This window comes from Sebastes fasciatus, chromosome 14 (assembly GCF_043250625.1).
Source record: "Sebastes fasciatus isolate fSebFas1 chromosome 14, fSebFas1.pri, whole genome shotgun sequence".
NCBI classification, from domain to species: domain Eukaryota; kingdom Metazoa; phylum Chordata; class Actinopteri; order Perciformes; family Sebastidae; genus Sebastes; species Sebastes fasciatus.
Window position 1 is genome coordinate 16,491,677 of NC_133808.1, and position 23,056 is coordinate 16,514,732.

Sequence of the window (23,056 nt, forward strand, 5' to 3'; positions counted from 1 at the left end):
ATATTTGATGTGCAATGGCTTTGATAAAATCTGCAATCTATTGACAGACCTTGAACAACATATCTGCATTTTGTTTTGTAGGTAAATCTGTTAGAATCATGCAGAGACATCGTTTGGATCCCTCTTCATGTGGTTTGGAGAGCTGATAAGTAAAGGAGCTACTCACTCGCCTGTTCTTATCTGGGCACACAGTAAATGCAACCTCTTACAACACGTGCACTTCAGGTGATTAAAAACAAAACAAGGCATCTAACATTTCAATACAGAGATTTTGCCTTAAAGGGTCATTTCGGTATTTTTCAACCTGGATCCTATGTTCCCATGTGTTTGTGCCTAACTGACTAATAGAGACAACACTTTCTAAATTTGGTCAATTTTTTTTCAATATCATGACTGTATATTTAGATGATTTTGACGATGTGGATGAGGACTTTGGCCGCCCGTATTTATTTGAGCCAGAGTATTCGGAGCTTCAGATTTCTTCAGAGCTTCAGAGTGGGACTTGGACACGATAACAAACAGACCAGATCAAGCTAAAGGTAGGAAAATGTTTTATTTCTCTGTAGGGTCCTTTCCATAATGTTGTCAGACACTTAAAATAACAATCTGAGCCTGTCAGTGGCAAAAACAAGCACTTTAAGTGAACGTAACGATGCACTGACGCTGCTCACTTGCCCTCGCAGCTCGTTTAGCAGCTGCCGGTTACAGCGTTATCCCTCAATACTGGACCAATTTCAGAACTTGTTGTGCCTATTAGTCACTTAGACACAAAAACATGAGAAAATAAGGTCCAGGACAGGTTGAAAAATATATAATTTATATAAAAAAGTACCCTTTAACCCCATTTGCTTGATTGTTCACCACATGTCCACTAACATCCTTTCTGGTTTCTACTGATTTCCTGAAAATAAAAAAAGCCTGACTCAATATTCAGCATCTATTATATATAATTTCTGTACCATTAGCCTTATTAACATTAAAATATGGAACTTTTTTAATTTAATTAATTCTTAAAGGAATGTTTGGAATGTGATTTTAGGTGCAGGCAACCTATTTTTTAACTTCCTGTATTTATCTGACCCACTTAGTATTAACACACACCTTCACAGCTTCATCACATGAACACCTCGTTTAAATTATCAAGGGATAATCAAGAGACAGTATTAATACAGAATATGCATATGTCAAATATACTCCAGATAACATGTTCTTTTTCCATTCTGGCTACAGGAGATGTATCATCTGCGTATGTTGTGTGATTAATTTTACAGTCTGCTACTGTTATTAATGGTAAAAGAACAGCTCACATCTAATGGTTGTTGGGGTTTTGTGGAGACTGGGTGTAGTTATAGCTGCTCTGATGGAGTCAAGTTCAAGGAGTCAAAGGATGAATCGCTCACAACGGCTTAACGCAAAGCAATACTGCAACTTTTACCAAAAATAAAAGCAGATGGTCATTGCCTCTGGTGGATTTCTGCAAGTTTCAAATCGCTGCCAGTTGATTGATAAATGGAGATGAGTTGTTGCCACATTAAAAAAAAATCTAAAAATACCACAGCATGCCTGCTAGATGATCAGCAGTAATGATAAGTATATATGGTTTAGCAAATGTGACAACATTTTCAAACGGCATGGTAAATGGTTGCCCATTTACATACTCTTGCTCAAAATAAACATTGCTTTATCGTGGGCAAGACTGTCAACCCAGCTTGGTTTTGCATGTGTGTGCTATCTTTCATAAATATAAATTATATGGACAGATCATTTTACTGCTTTGATGAGGGGTTTACATTTTTGGACTACTGAATATGGGTCACATTTTTGTCGAACTGGTGGATATTTATGTTGCCAAAAACTGTGCAGCATTTGAACATTCCTATCCATATTCATGTTGTCTTGAACTCAGTGGGTCTGAAAAGTGAAGCCAATGTGGAAGTGCCATAAACTTGCATTCTTTCTAATAGCCAGCAGGGGGCGACTACTCTGGTTGCAAAAAGAAGTCTGATTGTATAGAAGTCTATGAGAAAATGACCCTACTTCTCACTTGATTTATTACCTCAGTAAACATTGTAAACATGAGTTTATGGTCTCAATCACTAGTTTCAAGTCTTCTTCAATACAGCATGATGTTCATTTAGTAAATTAGTTGGTCTTATTTAGAGTCAAATAGACCATAAAGCAGGGGATGCTTTAGGGCGTGGCTACTTTGTGATTTACAGGTCGCTACCACGGCGTTGTCTGTGTTTTCATCTTACAACTTTAACCCTTTCACAGTGTGTTTTCAGTTTATGAAAGATAATTAAAACATTTTTGGTTGCCTGAAAATGTCTTATTCAGCGCTGTCTTATTCAGCTCCACCCTCTCGTGTCACTTCTGGTTGCAAAGAACCAAAATGGCGACGGACAAAATGCCGAACTCGAGGTTTCAAAACAGCAGTCCACAAACCAAAGGGTGACGTCATGGTAACTGCGTCCAGTGCTTTACAGTCTATTGAACTCATCATCATTTTCAACAAATAATGTCAGAACTTTTATATGTATTTTGCTTACTGCAATACATTTCAGGGAGCTGGTAGGGGTCCCAGGCTGAAGGGAGGCCTTCAGAGAGGTAAGGACCCTAAATTCACCCCTGAAGTGGTAGCCACTATGTGCCTTAAGTTGCAGTTCCTCTAACGGCCACTAGATGCTGCATCCAGACAAGACTGACTGTAAGAAGGTGGCTGAGAAACTCCCCCCAACTTCTCACTAGAAATACAATCAAAGTGATCCCACATCTTCTAATGTGCCTCTAATAGGCCTTTTTAACAGAAGACATTTTGATGAATAAGAAAAGCACAGGTGATAATATAAATGAATAATGGCTGAATTCCTTTAGCTGCTTACAGGGACATCTGAACCATCTGTAATATTATTAGTAACACCTGTGTTTTTCCTGCTAGGACAAGTCAAAATGTCTGATGATGTCTTTGGAAGCTTTATGTTAAAAGACACTGCACACAGGTGATTTTAATCATTCAGCCGATTAGACCTCTCCACAGGACAGTGTGGGTGTGTTCACACTGACTGACATCTCCCCAACTCTCCTGTTAGCTTTGTTGCACCTGTTAGGGCGGCACACCTTCATCACTCTTACAGGTATATGGATGCAACTTCCAGCATAGCTCCCCAACTGTCTAAGCAGAGGTCAAATCAGCAGAATAACTGAAAACACATGTGTGGGTGTGTGCAAGGCCTTTAAAGATAAATGTTTTCAGTGATCTTTGCTTGATTGACAGACATTTCAGCCCATCAGAGTCAGCCATGGCGGTTGCTGCTTGCTTGTCTCACTTCAGCTCTACAGGCTCCCTCCTCTTTGTCTAGATTTGGATTTTCACACACGACACACCTGATTTTCTACAGTGAATTGTCACAATGTTAAAAGGCAAAAATTATGTTTATTTAAGAAAATTGTATGTGTGTTATATGTTTTCTTTCTAATTTGTTACAACAGCTTTTTTGCTGATTTCCCATGGCTTTACAGGGATTTTTACTCTGATCTTATTGCTAACTGCTGCTATGCAATGGTACTGTGTGCAAAATGTGGTTACTAACAGTAGCCTATTTGTGCTTTGCATGGATAAATATGCTAAATATATTCCATAATTGCTATATAACTGTATCTATGTTTAATACTTTCTGTTCTGAGAATGCTGATATTGTTATTGTTACCACTTCTGCATGTTTCTGAATCTGCACTCAGTTAAAAATCAGCTGGCTGGCTAACACTGGCACATTATTGGAAATGCTAATTAATGTGTATTGTCCTTATAAATCAATAAATTAAATATATAACCATATCACCATCTTTTTTTATTTGCACTTTGTGAAAGAAAGCTTTACAGATTTATACCTGTCTGGTGTGTTTCATATTAATTTTTTTACCAATGTCAGTAAAGAATAATTGTATTTTTTATGCAAAGGGAACAGTGATCATTTTCAATTAGTGTTGATCATTATGAGTGTTTAACACATGACTTTCAATACAATTAATTTCAGTTTGCCTATTGCTTATTTCATGACAGATAAGCAAATTACAATTTTATTACCATGCACAGAAAAATATGCAAAAATCCTGAATCTACTTCCTTTAAGCTTTCGATCTCAAGATGTTGTTGAAGTTTAACATCAAACTTTGCATACTGGTGGCTACACATGACAGGAAGTTATAATATCCTAAAAATGCTAACTCAAATGCTGAGAAACCCTGTGACCTCTGCACAATTTCAAAAGTGCTGTCCACACTATGATTTAGGCTGATTCTGTATGAATTCTCAAACTTTAGATTCATATGTATAGATCCAAAATGTTCTTAACAGATGTGTAGGCAAGGGTCCACTCAGAGTGTGCTGCTGTTGTTCATCAGTGCAACTGCACTTCAACTGAGGAGCATAAGAAACATGCATCTGTGCCTGGAATCAGCCTCTAAAGAGGAGTTTGAGAGCCACTTCAAGTCATCCACATGAAAGACTTCATGTCCAAGTATAAATGTAGCAAAAGACCCTTTCACTAAAATGTATAAATATGCACCAAGTTTTTGAAAAAGAAAATTGCAATTTTGAAATATGAATATTACAGCTTTGGGAACTTAATTATACTTATTTTGACTCAATATTCAAACAGAAGATAATGCTTATATCTGTTTTGCTCTAATACTTCACTGATATACAAACACATACACTTAACATCTCTTGATAAGTCTTTACTCAAACAATGCAACCAGTAAAAGGCCAGATTTACACTTCGTTTAGCTGCAAAGATGGGCAGAGTAGTGAGATTTGCTCTATTATGCTCAACAATAGTAACTTAAGTAAAGTTTAGAGTCAAATTCAAAGATACATTTCAAATGATTACACAACTCAAAAGTGTCTGCAATGTTAAAATATCTTAAGATAAAACTCTCTTCATACATGTGAAGATTCATCAGCTGCACAAAAGTAGATACATGCATGCAAATTACCCAATTATATTAAAGCTCTTGGAGATTACAAACCAGTGTCTTACTAGAGTACAATGTTGTTTTTTTCATTCAAAAATAAAAGAAAATATTGCGTTCACTAATGAAGCGATGCATTTAACTAAATTAAATATTAATTGGTCTTATCCTGCAAATAGTAAAACATGATTTACCTAAATTAGATTACAGTTTTTTGAACAAAGTAGGCTGAAATATATTTAAATTAGCTACATGCAGTAAGCCGATATTGAAATTCAAGCTGTAACAGGTTCTTATCCTGGTTCCGAGGCCTTATATTTGTCTAAATTCAGTGTCATATTCTGGGTTATCTCAGAGGGCAGACAGTAGACTTTGTTCTGATTTGAATCCCATTATATTTCTCACCAGTATTATAAAAATAGGACAGGAAGTGTGAGGTTAGGGATGTGGCTTTTGCAGCTTCCAGCTTTTCTAAAATGGCTTTGCAGAAGCCTAATTAAAATAAAAATTCACATCACCTATCTGTTAATTGCCATATAAACTAATTTTTCCAGGGAAGGCTCCCAGAGTGCTCAGCAAAGACACAAGTTAGGACATCAGGTAAACTACAACCCACAACCTCCCATTCAACACCTCACATCAATGACAGCAATTAATATTAAAAACCTGCAGGAGGCGCCAGAGGACGCGCAGAGGATCATCTGATGCCTTTCTAGTCATTTCACATGGAGAAACCAGGAGTCCATGCATGGGTGTTATGTCTTTACACATCGAGTCTCCGGTGGAGTTAATATGATTCATATATGCGGCGTATAATATTTCCCTGTAAATACCCTCAAATACCATGCAGATAATAAAAGGCTAAATAAATGATAATAATAAATGACTTTAAACCGATGGTAGATTCTGTTAAAAATGTAAAATATTGCGCTCTCAAATTTGAGTAATTTGTTTAAATTCAACATCAGAGTAAATCAAAAATGAACAAAGAAAATGTGAAGAATTACCTGTAACGAAATGTATTTTAAAAATAACAGCGACTATTCATTATTAAATAATAATAAAAATATTTTTTTAGAAGTAGTCATCCATAACATACAAATAAGCTACATCTACATGCATTAATACATATATAAGGGTGTGCTGTTGTCGGTTAATGTGTACTAATGCAACCATTATCACCACATCAAAATGTGTCTTTGACGAACTGTGTGGAACAAAAAAAAACAAAAAAGAGGAAAGAATATGAAATGGACTTAAAAAAATAAATTAAAAAAAATCAACCCAGAAATAATAATAATACTCCTAATCTCTCATTACAAACTTGCACCTTAATCCTAAAAGCACTTCACATACTGATTAAAAAGTCGCAATACTGGGGAGAAAAAAAAAGAAAGAAAAAGAAATAAGGAGGATAAATAAAAAGAGCAACGATTAGAGAAGGGGAGGGCAAAAAGAGAGGAGGGAAAACAATAGAGAATCAAAGCATAATAATATTCCTAAATGAAGAGGGAAATGTTGCACCGCTCATTTTATTAATCAGACTGTCAATTTCACCCAAGAGGCCAAACCCCAGAGCAATCTAAAACAGACTCAGAGATCAACCCAGGGACAAGCATCTCTCTCCTCTCTCTTCCTCTCTCTTTCCTCTCTCCACTTGGATATTATTCGTCTGACCGAAGGCCGCCTCCATCATCAAGTGACAGCCCTCTCCTATTTATTTGCTTATAAACCTGTTACAATAAATGATCATTGGAGCAACGTCAGCCGAGCATTTTAACAACGAACAGCAACCACTTCTTTTTTGATGAATGACATTTCGCTGCTGCTGCATGTGTGGAGGATGATGCTCGGCTCCTTTTGAAGCAGTCGCTCGTCGATTGCATCAAGATTCTTTTCATTTTTCGCGTCTTTGCTTTATATATAAAAAGGTTTAGAGACAGTTATTTAGAGACAGTTGCATGCGGATTTAAAGCTCCGACACAACTCATTGGTGCTCTAGCCCCCCCTGGACAAGTGGGGTGTGTTTTTTTTTTTTTTTTCCTTCATCTTCTTGTTGCGCGGCTTAATGATGGAGAGGATAAGAAAAGAGATGATATTGATGGAGAGAGGTCTGCACAGTCCTGTCGCAGGCAAGAGGCTCGCAGACGCGCCTGGGAACTCAGTGCTGGAGGCCCTGGAAAACTCTCAGCACAGCGGACGACTCAGTCCGAGAATAACTTCGGCTTCTCTCCATGGAAATCTGGGGGACATCCCGACCAAAAGCAAATTTGAAATTGACAGTCTTTTCGGCACGCACCACAACAGTGAAAACACCTCTTCGGCGGAGATTTCCTCGTCAGAGAGCAGGAAGAAAATGAGCCTTTACTCCGAAGTTTCGCCAGATTCAGATATTAACAGTGATGTGGAGGTGGGATGCCCTTCGCACCGCTCACCGAGCCAGCACAAGGAAAACAACAAAGGTATTTCATTTTACTCCATATTCATCTTTTTTTATTTATTTATTTATTTAGTTTTATTTTGATGTTAATATAGCAGGTATTTGCCTTGTGTTTATTTATTTTATGTATTATTCTCTCTATCCAAAAACCGAAATAAACATTCTACATTCTATTATTATTATTATTATTAGGCCTGTTATTTGTGTTATTTTGTTTATTTTTTATCATCATCTACATTTGTATTATTGTTATTGTTATACTACAAAGGATAAATATAGGCTAATATTAATAGAAAAATCAGGAAAAAAAATGTTTTGCATTTATCTCTCAAAAAAAATTGAAACCTATTAGTTTTATCATTCTTACCTGTCAAATGTACCTGCAGACCAACACGTTTTATTATTTAATATATTATCGATAACAGGCCTAATAATTTGTTTATTTTTATTTCATTCTTATTTCTTTCTTTTTTTTTTTTTTTAGGTTTTTCAGATTCTGGCTCTTCCAACATCAGCTCCAACTCCCTCCAGAATATGAACGGTAATTCATCGGGAGGCTCAAACAATTCAAATAGCGACCAAGTGAGAAGATATCGGACTGCTTTTACCAGAGAACAAATCGGACGACTGGAAAAAGAGTTTTACCGGGAAAATTACGTTTCGAGACCGAGGAGATGTGAACTAGCCGCAGCGCTGAATCTGCCCGAGACTACCATTAAGGTACAGATTAATCTCCATTATTCCTATCTGTGTGTGTGTGCATCATGTGTTTGTGCACAGAAAGCAATGCAGAATAATTATTATAAGAAAATATAGTAATGCTCATGAAATGTGTGATATTTTGATTTTACACAAAATAATATTTACTGGTGGTGCTAATCAAGTCAGATGTGTAATTTATATTCTTTCAATTAATGACATGCAAAAAAACATCATATTTGAACAGACATATTTTAGCAAAATTTGTTTTTTAACTGACCATTTTCCAAGTCAATGACAAGAGCATTTATAGAACATTTTTATCATGGCCTGCACTCTTCAGAGGTGTAAATGAGGTTGGAAACAACATGGCAGCTTCAATATGCACCTTGTTTTCACTCCTCTGCAGGACGGATAATAATGCACTATACTCACTTTTAACAGTCTCTTCTGCACTATACTCACTTTTAACAGTCTCTTCTGCACTATATTCACTTTTTTAATAGTCGTGTGTCACAGCTGTTACTCTGCACTATATTCACTTTTAACAGTTTTCTTCTTCATCTTGTATTTTTATATCTGGTATATTTTTTGTACTTTGTGCTACTAACTTTTTTTAAAGCCTTTTCACTAACATGTTTTTGCACTATGGAACTGTGATGCTGGAAATTTCCCTCGGGATTAATAAAGTTACTATCTATCTATCTATCTATCCTCTCTGTGTGCAGGTGTGGTTTCAGAACAGGCGGATGAAGGATAAGAGGCAACGCTTGGCGATGTCCTGGCCTCATCCAGCAGACCCCAGCTTCTACACCTACATGATGACGCACGCGGCAGCTACAGGAAGCCTACCTTACCCTTTCCACTCGCACATGCCTCTACACTACTACCCGCACGTCGGCGTCACCGCAGCAGCGGCCGCCGCAGCAGCGTCGGGCGCCGCCTCGTCACCTTTCGCCACTTCCATCCGGCCCCTCGACACCTTCCGGGCCCTCTCGCACCCGTACTCGCGGCCGGAGCTCCTGTGCAGCTTCAGGCACCCGGGACTCTACCAGTCGCCCGCAGGCCTCAATAGTTCAGCGGCGGCTGCGGCGGCGGCTGCGGCAGCGGCAGCGGCGGTGAGCGGCGCGCCGTCCGCCGCGGGGCCGTGCTCGTGCCTCAGCTGTCACAGCAGCCAGGCGGCCAGCGCTCTGCAGGGCGCAAGGAGCGCCAGCGCGGACTTTACCTGCACAGCTTCCGGGCAAAGATCCGAGAGTGGATTTCTGCCCTATTCTGCTGCTGTTCTCAGCAAGACCTCAGTACCGTCACCAGACCCACGAGAAGAAAGTTCACTTAACAGATAACTCATCATCATCTTGCAGCAGCTACACCACCAGTTTCCTATTTTGCTCCTATAGTCCTACTTTAAGGGGATAGGCCTACTTTAAAAAAAAAAATCACACCTGGGTAAAGAATTATTAGGCAGCATTGTAAACACACACTTAGAAATTTAGATTAATTTCTATACAAGCCAAAAGACTCTTTATAACGAAAAACACCAATAGTATAGCACCGAAAATGTTCTCACAATTTTCTTGTGCCCTTGTGTTGACCAATTTGTATGCTGGATTAATTTGGAAAAAAATAATCACACCTAGGTAAAGAATTATTAGGCAGCATTGTAAACACACACATTTAGATTAATTTCTACAAGACTCTTTATAACGAAAAACACACCAATAGTATAGCACCGAAAATGTTCTCACAATTTTCTTGTGTTGACCAATTCGTATGCCAGATAACTCATCATCATCATCATGCAGCAGCTATACACCACCTTTTTCCTATTTTGCTCCTATAGTCCTACTTTAGGGGATAGGCCTATAATTTAAAAAAATCACACCTGGGTAAAGAATTATTAGGCAGCATTGTAAACACATTTAGATTAATTTCTACAAGACTCCTTATAACGAAAAACACACCAATAGTATAGTACCGAAAATGTTCTCACAATTTTCTTGTGCCAGTAGACCAATATTTGATTAATTTGGAAAAAAAATAACAGACCATGCAGTGTATCCATTATGCCCCCCATGCCTCAATTAATGTGCCATTTGAAATTTATTTAGGCTTATTTATTTCTACAAACCCCACTGACTCACAATCCATATTTCTGCGGCTCAAATGTCCAATATTCATGGCCACCTTGGCTCCTCTGTATTTTTAAGATCCAAACGTAATTATTCTACATCTAAATTTAGATAGCAGAAGGTCCTGCTTTTCTGCCCAGCAGCATATCTTTCTTCACTATATAGGCCTAATAGACAGAGATTTTGGCAGGACAGCTTCTCCAACATCCTGCTCTATGGGGACCCCCCTAATCAGCTAGAAAGGGTGCATATCATTTTTGCAGCGCGTCTTTTTGTGTCAATTTTTATGTTAATAATGAGAGGATCATGACAAAAATTGCCAATCATGTACCTAGATGGAGCTCCTTTGAATACATGACTGTAAGAAAGTTCCTCGTTTTGAGACCCGCTGTCAAGTGCTAACAACCCGCGGAGGGAAGTCATTAGACATACAAAAGAGCTGGAACAAAGCGACAGTCCTGGTATACACACAGATGCACTGGATGAGGATAATATATGACACATGCAGGGTTTTAAAAATATTACACACAAAAGCAAGCCTAGAAAAAGAGCCCCTCAAACACACACAGTAGCATCTCTTTTATTTACATTGCTGCAGCTCATTATTTCAGATCCAGTATTAGGTGTGAACCCCCTTTAGGAGCATTGAGCAAGTTCAGACTAAACTAACTGAGTCTGGCTTCACAATCTGTCTGCGCCTGTAAAAATGGCTATTTTTATTCGTTCCTGTTGGGACATCACCGATATGTTAATTATAAAACATGTGAACTGTAAATCGTGAAATATTTTGCAAATAGTCCTACTGATAGTTGATAAAACTGAATTATTGATCGCCCTGGAAAAATCCTGAAAATGTGGATGGTAGGCTGTTTTTTTTTAACACGTTTTTTTAAATTATTATTTATTTTGTGTGACTTGCTGAATGTTTTTTTTAATGTTTAAACACTGGATGTACACGCCAATAGGAGCATCAAAAAAGCCCACAAATTGGCCCTGTAAACTCACCGATATTCCAAATTTATGTAGGCTATATTTCGTGCAAAAAAGTTGAATTATGGAGAACATTTCTTTACCAGTCCACTCAAAAAAAAGAGGCTTTTTTTTAAAAAGGGCTGATAAACGAGCACTGAAAAATTTAAAAATGATGAAAAATAGTATTGGCCTTTTGTCCCTAGGGGTCTCTGTTATAACTCTATATCTCTGTATTTAAAATATCAATGACTGTATGAATTTAAATATTTTAACTTGAAAAAAAATTGTGCAATATGAAATGTAAATCATGTTATTTATTGATCGTGTTTGTTCTTGGGAAAATAAATAATAAAAAAAAAATCTTTACAACATTTTTTTCGCTTCTTTTACATTAATGACTGAACAAAAACATGAATTTCGTTTCGACAAAATTAATTGCTTGAAAGAATGTACATTAAGAACATTAATATTATATATACATATTTGAGAACTCAAACAATGAAGACATCTTATAGGCTCATTTAGGTGCTGTGACACCATTTCTATAGCAAATACTGTAAAGCATTAATTAAAAAATACGTGGAAAAGCTACAGGGAATATGAGGCCTGCCATCACGGGTCATTCCGGCCCTATAATTTACCATTATTTTTACATTACCTCTAAATGATACAAGCTGATACTGTCGTTAATTGCACTTGGTTAAAATATAGCCTATACACCAGAATGCCCCCAAGGGACTTTAAGATAAGTTGCTTTTTTGAACGTCCCCATTAAAGAAATAGGATTAGGGCAGCAAATATGGGCGTGATGTATCACCGTGTTTCCTTGCTCTTTACTAAAGCGAGGGTTGCAACCCATACAACAAAAACATTGAGATAGATGGAGGTGTAAAAGGGAAAAGACAAGAGGCCAGAAAAACACTGCCCACAATAACACGATTAGTTTTGTATCCAATGTGCAAAGACTGGAGAGAGAGAAAAAAAAGAATTCATCATAATGCAGAAGACTGTCTGTCACCTCTGCTGAATGGTTTTTGACAAGAAAATAAATCTTTTGGGGTTGTTTAATTTATATTTTCTTTATTTCTTTGCTAATAGAAAAACCAAATTAAATGTCCAGCAGCGAGATAGAAAATGCAAAGATCGATGATCCTGCACCCTACTGTCCAATCACACCCTATATTTAATTGACTGTATTTTCAGGGGTAATTGAACTGCTTGTTGTAAATTGAGGATTTTATAGAAACGACATGAAAACTACATTTACTGACATTCATCGCATCTTTGACATTGATTATCTGATCAGCTGCGTGTCATGCTAACCTCCAATTCTTCATTACACACTGTTTATGAGCTGTTACAGAACAACTTGCCTTGTTCCAGAGTGATTGATTGCCTTATTAACGCGTGTTCTTGTAAGTGTGACCGGACTGATTACGATGCATATGTTTAGAATAATGTTTCATTTAGCTGACTGCGAGTAATGCAGGGTGACAGCTGCTGCGGGAGGACAAAAAAAACCTAAACTACAGGGAGCAAGAGGGGCCAAAACGCATTTAAGGTGGAACTAGAAGACAGAAAAAGACCCCTAATGGTCAGATGCAGTCACTCAACGCCACATGAAGGACTGGCAGCTCTTCTCAGAGCCAACTGAGGGATAAATATAACATTATTCTAACTAAAAAATACTTATTTTGTTCCTTTTAATGCTATAAAACTTACATTCACAACATAAAACACACTGTTAAGAATTTCCCAGTAAAATAACAGTAAAGAACTGGCAGCAGGGTTGCCTTTATGTTACTGTAAAATTAACATTATTATACTGTCGCTGAAATTTACAGCTTTGTACTGTTAATGAAAAATACAGTTTGAACTGTTTTTTTGTATTAATTTCACAGTATTTTACAGTTAATTTACTGTTTAAAGATATAGCTGTTTTTCACCTTTCTTTTACATTATCTTACTGATTTGTTTTAATGCACTATTTAGGTTGTATTTTTACATACATTTTAATAAACATGATTTTTTTTTTGCCTAGATGAATAGACTTAGCAGGTTACAGACATAGGAATAGTCACACTAAATACAACTAAAGGCACTTGTTAGGAAAAAGGCTATAATAGACTTGTTGACACTTTTCCCAAAATGTATGTCTATAGCTGGCTACAAGCACAGAATGCAAACCAGAACAACATGTGAGTGAAGAACAGAGCTAATTCACTGATTTTCCAATCATGTACAATGTACAAGCCTCATATGTGCAGATCAGGTCCCAGAATTAAAAACTGCATGAAACTGTTACTTATGATACTTTAGACAGTTGATCAGCAGTAAAGTGCTGTTTTTTAAGAATGCATTATAGTTCAGTTAAAAAACGGCCTATGAGCGTAATTTAAAAGGTTTTCTTTTGTAGTAACAGTAAAGCACTGTTTTTAGCAATAACAGGTTAATACTGTTGAAATCCTGCTGTAAATTAACAGCAATTGTTTACAGTGCATATTGTCCCCACATTTGAATCTGATGCAGTGCAGTATTTACAACTGACATACCAGCTGTTACATCAAAACATTGAAATCAATCAAATCTCACTGCCAAAAAAGCATACCACCACTTCACACCTAAAAAATCCTCCCCATGCAGGTTAGGGATTTGCATATCTATTCAGCTTGAATATTTAAGGAAAAACATGCAACATGAACTGCAAGCCTGATGAGATTTATGCCACCATTATGCTTCTAAAGTAGTCTCTGCTCTGTTTGTCTCAAATCATTGCCTCTGTTCAAATGTTACTTTCATATATTACATGACATTAATTCAACTATAGCTCATTAAGACAGAATGAAATGGTTAAATTAACTTATCAACTCATAATGATGATGAATGAGGTATTAATTCAGATACAAGCTGGGCAATTTGCAATTTTGCGCGTTTTGATGGTTCTCAAATAACATTTAATATAACGGGTCATCCCCTCAATCAATTACACCAGCATGCGAGTCGGTCGTATGGAAAATCCTTTTTTCATGCATATGTATTGAAACATGTTCTCAATTATCTTTGGAAATTGGTTTTATTGGTTTAAAGACCAATTCTTGTAGTGGTGGTATAGCTCTGGATACGGTTAAGGTGGTGCAACAAATTGCCATTCTTGTTCTTGAAATACAGCCTGAGACACAAATATAAACAGTATGTTCCATATTATATTTGTTTATTATATTTGAGAGATTTAAAAAGTAAAACATTTATTTAAAAAAAAGATTTTTTAGAGAAGTAATTCTGAAATCTTTTTTTTTTTTCCTGTAGAAATTTAGGTGCATCTGGTCCCATATATTAAAAATACATTTTAGTATTTTTCTTTTGAACGAGGTTTAGGTCTGCAACTGAATCTGTACAAAACTGTCACTTAAGAACCTTTACACTTGAAAATACACTGAAATAAATTCAAATTACAATTAATATCAAATCATCAAATTGAAACCAAGATTCATATAAGGCAGTTTATAATGCATATACAGAATGTGTGCTTCATTTATTAAAAACATATTAAATTATAATAAAATATGGTTTTACATGCCTGATTAAATTTTCCATTATTGGTTGTCTCTGCAGGTATCAAAATCTCCTAAAGCCAGAGTGATTTTGGGCCATTTAATTCATCATAATTCGATCATATTGATCTGGATTAAAAGTCAACACTTCTCCTTTCAGTATACATTTATTTTGAGACAGCATTCGCCTGCATGAATAATTACCATTACAGTCAATATGTTTTGGACCCGTCTCTGGTGTAATTCTTTAATGAGTCTAGGTCACAAGAGGTTTCTTATTTCAGATTTTAGTTTGACAAAATATGTAGAAGTGGAGCCTTGAATTATTCAAGGGTTATGTAAAAGACCGGTGAGATTACTTCTCAATGGCAATAAGACTAAAGATAAGAAAGAATCCTGACCTGTCTGAAGCTTGTGGTAGAAGTATGTTTAAATCAATGCTCTCAACAACATTTATAGAGAGTGATGGACTCAAACAAGTGTGCAGCTACTCTTTTTTTCACAAGATGCTGTGAGAAAGCTTCTCCCCAGTGACCACCTCAGTGTTGGGACTTCCCTGTTATCTGAATCTGATGTTAAAGTCAAAATGGAGAGAGTGCTTCAACATGACAGATCTCCTTCTGCATGTCTGCATGGATTATTTTTCATGTTTTGACCTGATCATGACTTTTCAAATGTACCTGATCTGTCCCTGAATACTTTCATGAGAAATACAAAGCAGAAAAGCAATACAATAACATGTAATATAATAATAACACATTATAAAAGTGTTTTGAGGTGGGAGCAGAAGGGCTTTGACCTTCAAGTGGTACATTAAATAACGAACGTAAAAAAAATAAAAATTTGAAAGAAATTGGGCTTTACTGTTTGCACATGTTCAACCGCTCAGGTGTTACATTGCATTATAAATATCTTAAAAATACATTTCAAATCATTGGTCCATATAAAGTTTCTCAGTCACACAGTAACATAATCACAATAGTCAGGCTGTTCTCATACACCGTTCATAGCTATACCTACTAAACTAATGCTCTGGAATTCGTATATATCCTACAAAATCAATTCGTATGTAATCCACGTAATTGTGAAGCATTGTATAAAGATCAACAAACGCCACGTAGTGAGGAGGGGTGGGTCAGTTTTGTTGCCTAAACCTAACCAAGTCGATCTTTTCCTAAACCTAACTGAGTACATTTATTTTGAAAAAACTGGAGCAGAAATTGACAAGTGCGACACGTGTTGCTGGACATTCGTAGGAAAACGCACGAAAAATGAGAAACTTTTCATAAGAAATCATACAAACCATCGTATGAGGATATGTTGCCTCAATATAGTTTTCTTCCACAGTTAATGTTTCTTTTTATATCCAATATTGTTCTGAAAAACAAAGCTTTGTCTATCTACCATAAAAAGCAGTTGACCTGCATGCCTTTTTTTGAGGAATAGCTTTTTCGTAAGATATCATATACAAACCGTTGTATGAGGATACATTGTAATCAGTTTACCATAAAATATAGATATAGGAAGTAGTAGTAGAGGCGAGGGGCGGCCAATATGTAGAATAATTGTACATCACAGTTTATATGGTTTTATATTGCGGTAGATATAAATTGTGATTCTTTGTGGAAATTCAACTGAGAACCAATTTCTGGATGAAATAAACATATGGGATTAAATATCTGGATTAAATACCTGAAAAATGACTAACTGATCACACTGATACAAAACACAATATTGCCCTATAGTCATAAATTTGCAACATTGCTCACAATGGCCTAATACAGCCATAAACATTGCGATTTTGATTATATTCATGAACTTCTCTTCACTTTATCGGAAAGCTAGCTGGGTATAAACAGTATAGCAAAATATATATATATATATATATATATATATATATATTTTGCATTGTTGCAATTAACGCCCCAGCTGGACCCACAGCAGGGACATTATATGGGCTATATGGTATGTATCTTAACCATTTGGCTATAGACGTCCTGGAAGTAGAGTTTGAAGTACCTTGTAATCATACTCAACAATAAAAAAATAAATTAAAAAAATTAAGTTTTGACCGACACATCACTCATATTCACAAAGACTGCCAGCAATGAGACAATCATTGGTAAATTCAAAGCACCCTCTGTTGCATTCTAACTTCTATCGCTGCTCAACAAAACCGTAATTCAGTCCATATTACTCTACTGTTTCCCCTGTACCCATAGCATATTATCAGTCATCAACAAGGACAAAATGCTCTGTGTTTCACACACCACCTCCAAAACTATTGACCTCCTTACCTCCAACCCTCTCAGCTCTCTCAACAACAGAGCCATCACACAGACATAGCTCTCACCGTTGCACACAACCCATAAAGAAGTAGAAGACTTTTGGTAAGAGTCGCAACACTTCCACTATAGAAGCTTTAAACACAATACTGTACTGTTTCTTTTTGTGTACTCACCTTGTGCTACCATTTCAGATGTCGGGCACATTTGGTTCCTCATCATCCCTTTGCTGATGTCCACTCTTCAGGGAGCCTCCAAGTGATGAACTTGATGTAAGTAGTGAGTGCTTTATTGTCCTCAGCAAAACCATGGATTCCTGAAAGTGAACACACAAAAAGGCGCCTTAAAAGGATTGGCGGTCTAATTGGCAATGTAAGAACAGCAAGCTAACAGTATATCTACAGCCACTTGCTATGACACACAGTGGGAGTTGGCGCATTCTTTGCTGTGGCTTGGCACAGAAACACCACTTGAAGCTGTAACTGTGGATTTGTCTGGCTACTCTGTACAATACCTAAGATAGGGACACTGGTCAGGAAGAATCAGCCAACACAACCATTACAATAAGCCCCTGCATGCACTTAATGTTACATCCATTAAAAAATAGCTTCTTGTCGCAGCCTTGGGAATCCCAACAGCCACAGGCATAGCTAGTCACAGCTACAGTAAGTCAAAAATTACAACTACAGCCATAGTCATAGCTGAAATCACAGCCACAGACAAAGCTTCCTGACAATAGGGAACCAACTAGCCTACATTAGTTAGCTTAGCATTAGCTGCAATGATACACATGTTTTACCTACCATGATATTTCTTTTGTCAGCCACCAGACCAGAACGACAATATAAGATTACTAGGGCTATCAATTGATTAAAATATTTAATCGCAATTAATGGCATGACTGTCCATATTTAATTGTGATTAATCGCAAATGAATTGCAAATTTTTTTATCTGTTCAAAATGTACTTTAAGGGAGATTTGTCACGTATTTAATACTCTTATCAACATGGGAATGGACAAATATGCTTGCTTTGTGAAAATGTATGTATATATTTACTAATGGAAATCAATTAACACAAAACAATATAAATATATGTAGTTACAGGGACCTGCTCAGCCAAAAACATGCCACTGGGTATATATCCCTCCCATCCCCCGCAAAACAAGATTTTCAAAACTTTTCAAACTTTTCTGACAAAGCTCCACATCCAGCCCCTTCTCTCAAACCACAAATCTTTATTCCAACCATGTAGGTTTTGTTTCTCCTGTTCACTCTCACTCAATGAATCCACTTTCCTTTTCTTTTCTGAGGTTCCCCTGCTTCTAAATTCAATACTCTTGGCATCCATTTTCCTTGCTAACTTCCTCCTCCTCCATTTGGCCTACCAGTCTAAAATCACACATGTAGCCAGGGTTCCTTGCTATTGGTCACCTGAAGCATTGGGCCAGTGTGATATCACAGCACAGTGACCACATGTTGGCCTATACCTGAGGAAAAAGCAAGGAGGCACAGGCAAGGTTGAGCTTACATCTTGCATGACAATTTATTGTACTAGCATTAGTTTGTGCAGCAAGACAACAGATCAGAAGAGCAGCAAACCTCAACAACTGCTCCACCACCCTTTATATACCCTGCCAGTAACTACTGGACCAAACCAACGATGGGGAAGCTCACTAGATGCATACACACATAAACAGACAATTTAGCCAAATAGATTTACAATTTATACAATTGTGTTCACAAATGGCTGAGCAATTACAGAGATAAACATCTATGCAAACACAAGTTTCAGGAAAAAACCCTTTTGTCAAAAATAGACAGATGTTCAAACCCCTGCTGCTCACACATGGTAGAACCAGGAAGTATAAATAGATCTGAAATCCTCTGTAGATCCTTTTGTATGAGGATCATAAAGCTAACAAGGTGAGTAACAAGGTACGAAACAAGGTACGACTTTGATATTGCAGCAATGTTAGCAGTAGTGATGGCGAGATGAGGCTTCATGAAGCTCTCCAGCAAATTGGTTCGCAAAAGGGTTCATTTCACGAGGCTTCATCTGAGCTTCATGTGCACACAAAACCACCTGTTGGTCAAAAAGTGTAAAACAGGTTCATACTATTCCAGATATGAGGCAGTGGTTTAACTGGGCAATGGGCAGAGAATGTGCTTGTGTAACTATAGGAAAATGATAAATGGGAGACATTATTCGTTTTTATTAAGGAATAAGTTCTCAACTGTATTTTGGCCTTCAGGCGTCTTCAATGACGTCATTGGTCTAAGACGATACAAGCCTTGATACGCGCTTCACAGAAAACTTCCTGGATTATTCTACACATGCTCCGAAGCCTTGGCACAGCACATAACATCACTAGTAAGCAGTACTTAGCTTGTCATCAAACTACCTGCATGCTGCTTCCGGGATACTGGCCCAACGTCTCACAGATGTTTCATACTTTGTGTAGGACTGGCTAACATGGCTGCCAAGAGCTGCAGTAATGCAGAATCTTTCTGTCGCACAAACATGAATACATGCATGGCATATATTTGTCACGTTGCAAGCACTTTACACCCTTCAAGAAGAGGAAAAAACAAGGATATTACAGCCCATGCTTGAGATGGGCAGCCATTTTAGTTTTTAACTTTCATGCGAGTATTTTTGGATTCTCCCTTTGATTCAAGACAACCAAAAGCAATGGTTTAACATGGAACCAAATCAACACCAGCTTGCCACTCCTGCCCACTGATGTCCTGCAGGTTTTACTGCTTCTGCGGGCCACCCACTTCTTCACTCACTGCATTTAAATTACTAGCCATACATTGTGTATAGAGACAACACCTTATTTTTCAGGTCCTGTTGCCTTGAGATAGATTTATACTTTTCATGTCAGGGCTTTGCAGACACCATGTATAAGGCTATATACTGTAGCTCAGCCAAGGTACTGCCAGAGATTACTTGAATTTCAAACCCCATCAAGAATATGAGTATCATGTTGAGTCCCCAGGAAATTTAACTGGTGAATTTAAACTTTTGTTTTTAACATGTTTCTGATTGTTTCTGTTTCTTCTCAGGTTTCACTGTAGACTACGTCTTAGACCAGGGGTTACCTGCTCAACCTGGCTCTTCCCATTTATTTTTTTAAGGGGTTCTGGAGGGAGTGAATCATAACAGGAAGTGGCAGAAAGGTTAATTAACATAAAACTTGACATAGAAAATCTGCTGTGGTGAGTATGGTTATACTATAAGTCTATAGTATATCAGTCTATCAGTGTTGAACACTGGGGTTTTCATTAAAATAAATCTTTGCATGTATGGGCTGTTGTGGGATTTCTGTGCTGTAACAATTTCCTGTTCTCAGGTCTCTTGCATAAAACATCTTTATCTCAATGAGATTACCTGATTAAATAAAGGCTATATAGAAATCACGGCTTCCTGAGACGCATAACATGTAATTTCAATGTCTCTGCTGCTCTGATTCTGGAGGGGGACCTTGGGTTGCAAGTCATCCCCGTCTTTCACATGTTTTCTGTTTTACAGTATCAATAAAGGATAAAAGGCAATTACTTGTTTTAAAACCATGGCAAGATAACATTTTCCAATCCTGCTGTGTGCAAACACGGCCATGGACTTGTTTCTCAGAAAAGACAGGAGTTCTTTGACTGCCCATGACTGACTGACACACCTCTGCACATATTTCCTATACCAGGCTTTGATAATGGGTTTGCAGGTCTACAGAACTGTTGAGACCCAGTGATTCACATAGAAATTGAATGGGAACACAATTAATGGCAAATGTAAATGCCATTTAGAATTTGTTTCAGTTGTTTTGGAGCTCATTTACATGCAGTACCATTACATTTATATTATCATAGCACCATTATCTCTCCCAATCAAAGCACAAACAATGTTATTCTCGATCACAAAGATCAAAGTTGTGAAAAGAACAGTTGTATCTACTAAATGAACAAATACAACAGCCCTGCCAACCAATGAGGCTGACGGTCAGCCTTCAAGCGCCATTTGGCTGTCATCAAGTCTCTGTGGTTGACCATTGGCTAGTGTTTTTGTGGTGTCTATTCGCACTCATCGGCCCTTATGATGACTGAGCATGTTGAAGCAGCGGTGGACGCAGTCGGTGAGAGTGAGATGTCTGACTGGCTGTTCAGCCAAAATGCGTAAACTATGTGCTGTCAACACCAGTGCAAAGTAAAATGCCATTGCACCAGTTGTAGCTTTTTAGCCACGCTAGCCGTTTGGCTCTAGGGATGGCAATGTCGGTCTGTCCACCATTTCGGTCCAGACTAAAATATCTCAACAAATTTTTAATGGATTGCCATGGAATTTGGTACAGATATCCACAGTGCCCAGAGGATGAAACCTAACAGATTTGTTGATCCTCTGACCTTTTATCAAGCACCAGCAGTACGGCTAAGATTGTTTAACATTAGGGAAGAAAGTCCCTTTACTTACTAAAACAGTGCAGATGAGGTGAAGGGCATCATCTGGTATACTGCATCTTCTAAAGGTGGTAGTTTGGTTTCTCTAATTCTCGAAAGCAAGTTTCAGTCCTATTTGGGGGTACACCCAAAGTCTTAAACTTATCTCTTTGAACCACATCATTATTTTTTTTTTAATTAAATAGCAAAGGTATGGTGTTTAACTGTCGTTAAAACAAATCATTTTGTGCTCATTGACGTTATTGGAACATGTTCTTTCTTCTGTTTATATTGTTTAGTCTGTTTTTATTCCTATGTTTTCACCAAATAATTGCCTTTTTTGTGATCTGCTTTTGTTTTATTAGCACCCTCAGGCCAGTTCTGTACTCACATACTCACTAATGAATCCCTCTGTTTAAGTTATATTTGCAATTTAATGTGTTAAACCTGCAAATCTAAACATCAGTATGGTAAATTATACCTCCTGCCAGTTTACAATGTTAAAAAAGCTTTGTTGGATACGGGACTTGAATGGAGAATGTGTGATTGCATTTGTGTGAGAATCTAATAAATATAATGATTTGTATTTATTATAACAGACAGCATTGTCCATTGTAGTGACAATGTTAACACTGTTTAAACTTATAAAAAAATCAGCAAATGCTACAACATTACATTCACTTGGCAGACACTTTTGTCTGAAGTGACATGTTTGGGATACACATACTATGAGAGTAATTTGGGATTCAGTGGTTTGTGCAATGACCCTTCAGAAGAGGAAGCATTTTGGATTGAACCACCAACCTTGCTAAAAATGGCGAATCAACTTTGCTACAGCCACCCTAATACTAGTGGGGTTAGCTGGCATGAAAAGAAAATATATAGCTATGGGCCCATTATCACAATAACAGAAGACCTCGAGCCAATATCAATAATGTACCCTCCAAATCTGAATTTCGCCTATAGGCTTTGGTGACCAGATCCCAACAAACCAAATGTGGGACAGAGAGTATGTTTGTGTGGGACAATGTGGGACACGTTACCAAGGCTGAGAGGTAGTCTACAAATTTTGATATAATGTCTAACTTAAAAAATAAACATTTCTATTCTGCCCCTTATCTTGTAACATCTTTATGCTTTGCCCGAATGCATCCATAGATCGGCATATCTCCCTTTGAGCCGCATGTTTCTTGTGAGACTCACATGAACTGTGTTGCTTCATGTCGTATATTTATCCCTGCATGAAATTGAAAAATAACTTGCAAATTTCACAAAAAAACTGAGAATCGCCTTTCACCGACTTATAAATACTTATAAGTAGTTTCAGTCTTTATTGTTGCTTCTCTTCCTTTCCTGGTGGTAGTTTCCATCATGTTTCGCCTAAATTGGCATAGCTTGTGACTTTGCGTTGACTCACAATTTTCTCCATTGGGCGTAGCGTAGCAAAGAAGGTGACAGGTCAACCTGCACTTGACCCACGTGTGCACAGTTTGATTGAAAGCAAACCCAGCAGTGCAGTCCCTCGTAAGTGGGTCACCTGGGGCCTCATGTATAAAAGACTGCGCAGCTTTCA

General features: G+C 37.4%; 2 protein-coding genes across 4 annotated transcripts in view; one reads left to right on the plus strand and one right to left on the minus strand.

Moving 5' to 3' along the window:
• hoxd12a (homeobox D12a) overlaps positions 1 to 23,056 on the minus strand; it is a 34,707-nt gene that overhangs the window by 10,305 nt on the left and 1,346 nt on the right. The window contains exons 1-2 of one of the 3 annotated variants that reach the window (XM_074659271.1): positions 18,481 to 18,639; positions 17,224 to 17,363 (exon numbers count right to left, since the gene is read on the minus strand). The exons of 1 other annotated variant lie outside the window; for it this stretch is intronic. The gene's annotated coding sequence lies outside the window, so the exon portion shown is untranslated. Of the gene's footprint in view, positions 1 to 17,223; positions 17,364 to 18,480; positions 18,640 to 23,056 lie in introns of those variants that run through there. One more of the 3 variants, XM_074659270.1, reaches the window with a different exon arrangement.
• evx2 (even-skipped homeobox 2) lies at positions 6,572 to 9,546 on the plus strand. The gene is made up of 3 exons (XM_074658154.1): positions 6,572 to 7,433; positions 7,896 to 8,131; positions 8,839 to 9,546. The coding sequence occupies exons 1-3, from the start codon at positions 7,040 to 7,042 to the stop codon at positions 9,451 to 9,453; spliced, it is 1,245 nt and encodes a 414-aa protein (XP_074514255.1). The 5' UTR covers positions 6,572 to 7,039; the 3' UTR covers positions 9,454 to 9,546.